Source organism: Cebus imitator, unplaced genomic scaffold, assembly GCF_001604975.1.
Source record: "Cebus imitator isolate Cc_AM_T3 unplaced genomic scaffold, Cebus_imitator-1.0 Scaffold0, whole genome shotgun sequence".
NCBI lineage: Eukaryota > Metazoa > Chordata > Mammalia > Primates > Cebidae > Cebus > Cebus imitator.
In genome coordinates, this window is record NW_016107315.1 from 5,136,161 (window position 1) to 5,140,044 (window position 3,884).

Consider the following 3,884-nt stretch of genomic DNA (forward strand, 5'->3'; position numbering starts at 1 on the left):
TGAGACAGTGTCTCTGTCGCCCGGGCTGGAGTGCAGTGGCACTATCTTGGCTTACTGCAACCTCCGCCTCCTGGGTTCACGTAATTCTCATGCCTCAGCCTCCCGAGCTACTGGGAATACAGGTGCCTTCCACGACGCCTGGCTGATTTTTGTATTTTTAGTAGAGATGGGGTTTCACCATGTTGGTCAGGGTGGCCTCAAATTCCTGACCTCAAGTGATCTGCCCTCCTTGGCCTCCCAAAGTGCTGGGATTACAGGCGTGAGACACTGTGCCTGGCCCTGTCTGCTATTTTATGTTGGCAAAAAAGAAAAAAGAAAAAAAATCTGCCTTACTTGTCTGCAATCACATATCACCATCTGAGACACCAATGTATATATATATTTGTTTGTTTATTGTCTGTTTCCTCTTTATTTGAATGTCAGCTTCAGGGTTTTCTTTCATTGTTTATATTTAGTTCAGTACCGTATTCCCTGCCCCTAAAATAGTGCCTGGCACAGACTTCAATGTTATTCAATAGTAATAGTAATAACAATAAAAACCAGCTTTGGGTGCCCCTCCCACAACACGACTGCCAGCATAATCTATTTCTCACAAACAGCATGCATATAACATCATTCTGAGAGGCCTAGGCATCATCCCCCAACCAGGACCCTCTACCCTGGCAGTAATGACATGTGCTCAGATGCTCTACTTTGGCCCCAGCTCCTAACCCATTCCATCCCCTGGCAGGCAGGAATGGCCCTGGGTTTGCAAATATGTTTGTCATGGAGGCTAGCTACCCAGGGCTGTGCTGCACAAACTTACCCTGGGCAAGGTCCATGGGACGAGGAATCCCCACCTTGTTGACACTGGTGGTCTTTGAAGGACTCCGGGGTCTTCACAGCTCACACTGTGGCTTTAGTGCACAGTGGTTCTAATCCTAGCTTCACCACTGAAGTTAACTGTGGGTTCTAATCCTAGCTTCATCACTGAAGTAACCGTGCCAGCCTAGCCAAGCCACAGCAGCTCTCTGGGCCTAACTTTCTCCCCCACTGGCCTGAGGGTAGGATCTATACCCACTTCACAGAGGGGTTGCAGAAATTAAATGAAATAATCATACCAAGGCAAGCACATAACTAGAACTCAGAAAACATGAGCTATGTTGTGGCTCCAAGCAGAGTTACCCTAGAAGTCTTTGCCCATGATGGCTGAACAAAGACTCCACGGTGAGCAGAATCCCAGAGTGCTGGCAGCAAAAGCTGAGCTTCTGACTGCTGATTCTGTGGGGAAGGCTGGGGGGCGCCAGTTTACCTACATTTGGATGGCCTGCTTCTCATCAGAACACAAGACCCACTTGGGCATTGGGATTTTCCCCAGAGGTCCTGAGGTTGGCAGAAAGCTGGTTATCAGTTTCCCATCTTCCTCGAGTTCTAGAAGGTGACAGAATCAATGGTGGCACAGACTGTCAGAAGACAGCTGCAATGAAATGTTTAGACGCCAGTCTCAGGCTCACATCGTCAGCCCTGTGATGGAAGAATGGACTGCAGGGAGTAGGGATAAGAGGGAGTGTTACCCTATTCCGATAACTGGGAGGGTCCTTCACTTTGGTAACCCTCTGGAAGGGCTGCTTTGAAGCAGCCATTTTCAAATAGAGGTCACGTGATCATAATGAGCCTCAAGGTGGCCACCAAACTGCAGCCCCTGGCCCTTCCCAGGAGTATCTGGCGGACTTACCGAAGAGCAGCGGCTTGAGGCTGAGGGTTCGGATGAAGTGTTCCCTGTCGGAGACCAGCTGGACCTTACGCTCGTGCCCCACCTAAAGGAAAGGCGCACAGCGGGCAGCTGAGGCGCCAGACCACGCTGCCCAAGAGAGGCCAAGTCGCTCTGGCCCGGAGCGTGACAGCAGGCGAGTGAGTGGGAGTGCGGGACCGAGGCACAGCAGCGCCGGGGGCAATGTAAGGAACCCGGGCTGAGCGCCGGTCCTCTCGGGCTCAGCCATTTCCGGCCAGGAGTGCGGCGGTGGGGGGAGGTCCTCACCTTGATGCCCTCCAGCCGGGTGAGGGGACCTAAGGCAGGCGCGGGCCTGGGGCCCTGGGCGCGGAGCTGGGGCCCAGGGTCGCTGCTCTCGTCGCCGTTGCTGTAGTGCACGAAGAGCAGCAGCGCCAGCACGTTGCCCAGGTACAGGTGCACGAACACCATCAGCACCAGGAAGTAGGCGCGCGAGCAGATGCCGCGGGGCTTGCACAGTGGTCGCACCGGTGCGTCCTCGCCGCCGCCCAGCCCGGCCGCCGCCTGTGCCTGGCAGTGCTCTGGTGGCACCCACTGCGGCCTCGAGGCCTCCCCGTCCGCCGCAGTCTCAGGCCGCTGGCCTGTCACTGCCGCCGCCGCCATGGCACCCAGGTCGCGCGCGCGCCCAGGGGAGGGGCTGCGGGGGTGCCTGCGCTGCGCAGTCGCCCGGACAACGGTCGCTGGGCCCGCAAGCGCCGCGGTCACTAGGAGACGGTGCCTGGGGGTGCTGCGCCCGCCCGGAGCCGCCCACGCAGGGTTCGGCCTCCCTGAGTCTTGAGCCCTGACCCACGCTGGGGCTTCTCTTCCCAAGCTGGGTTGTCGCCGGGCAGAGCTGTACACTCCCCAAGTCAGAAGCCAAGCCCCTAAGTGTAGACGCAGACAAGAGTGGCACCATTAAGGCATACCCCACTGGGAGCCTCTCGGTGGCTGTGTAAAGACACTCTCTTGCCTCCCGGAAAAGTATCGTCTGCATCTTCTGGCTCCTGGAGCGGGGGTGGGGAGCGCAGCGCGGAGGAGGCAGCGCTGAGATGACTCAACACTGCGGCGTTTCGGGGCGCCGGAGGCCGGGACTGTGTACTCGGGGATAGATTAGGACCCATGGCCTCCTCGCAGGCGTTCCTGAAGCTCGGTTCCGCGGTCGGTCCGGATTTCCTGGGAAATCCGGCCGGAGTCAGGCAGGCCTTAGGGAAGCTGCCTGATGTACGGGGTTGCATAGGAGGTCAGAGAGGGCATCCTGGAGGATCCCTGGCATCAGGAAGATCAGTCCCCCATGGCAGCCCGCAGGAATGAGCCAGTGCTCAGGTGTATGGAACACTGCATGCATCAGAGTTGGCACGTGTGAAGAGGCGGGAAGGGACTCTTCCACAACTGAGACACCATTACCTCAGAAAAAAATTAAACTGGCCAGGCGTAGTGGCTCACGCCTGTAATCCAAGCATTTTGGAGGCCAAGGCGGGCGGATCACCAGAGGTCGGGAGTTCAAGACCAGCCTGACCAACATGGTGAAACCACGTCTTAAAAAAAAGAAAAAGAAAAAAATTAAACTGATTATCACCAAAAATGGGGGTGGAGAGGAGCCATACCTATCAATGGCCAAGTGCCAAAGCACCTCTGCTCTTCTAGGGCTGGTTACCCTCAGAAAGAGATAACTACACGCCCCCAGGGCAAAAACTGACCCCCCTCCCCCAGGTGGACTTGCAGACAAGAGCAACACCTTTAAGGCAGGTCACACTGGTGGTTTCTCCCTACCCTGGTAAGACCCCTTACCTCTTCTCCCACCTCCTCTCCCTTCCCCACAGCAAAGCATAGTCTGTATTTGCTAGTCCCCTCAGTCAAGACGGGTCAGGGGATCCAAGTGCAGGCCTACCTCTTTCTTCTTTCTTCCAAGGTTAGATATAGATATAGATATAGATATGGATATAGATATAGATATATAGATATATTTTATTTTTTATTTTTTTAATTTTTTTTTGAGACGGAGTCTTGCTCTGTAGCCCAGGCTGGAGTGCAGTGGCTTGATCTTGGCTCACCACAACCTCTGCCTCCCAGGTTCAAGCGATTCTCCTGCCTCAGCCTCCAGAGTAGCTGGGACTACAGGCATTCGCCACCATGCCAG

At 55.4% G+C, this 3,884-nt stretch overlaps 1 protein-coding gene and 1 long non-coding RNA gene across 3 annotated transcripts in view; one reads left to right on the top strand and one right to left on the bottom strand.

Moving 5' to 3' along the window:
• Positions 1–2,783, bottom strand: part of P4HTM (prolyl 4-hydroxylase, transmembrane) — an 18,642-nt gene extending 15,859 nt beyond the window's left edge. The window contains exons 1-2 of one of the 2 annotated variants that reach the window (XR_001819312.2): positions 2,018–2,783; positions 1,715–1,796 (exon numbers count right to left, since the gene is read on the bottom strand). Coding sequence is in view for 1 of the 2 variants with exons in the window: in XM_017509272.2 (XP_017364761.1) it covers positions 1,715–1,796; positions 2,018–2,371 (436 nt within the window). In the remaining variant the exon portion in view is untranslated. The remainder of the gene's footprint in view (positions 1–1,714; positions 1,797–2,017) is intronic. The other variant, XM_017509272.2, reaches the window with a different exon arrangement.
• Positions 1,792–3,884, top strand: part of LOC108290148 — a 13,226-nt gene continuing 11,133 nt past the window's right edge. The window contains exons 1-2 of the long non-coding RNA XR_001819464.2: positions 1,792–1,890; positions 3,392–3,521. This is a non-coding gene — a long non-coding RNA (uncharacterized LOC108290148). The remainder of the gene's footprint in view (positions 1,891–3,391; positions 3,522–3,884) is intronic.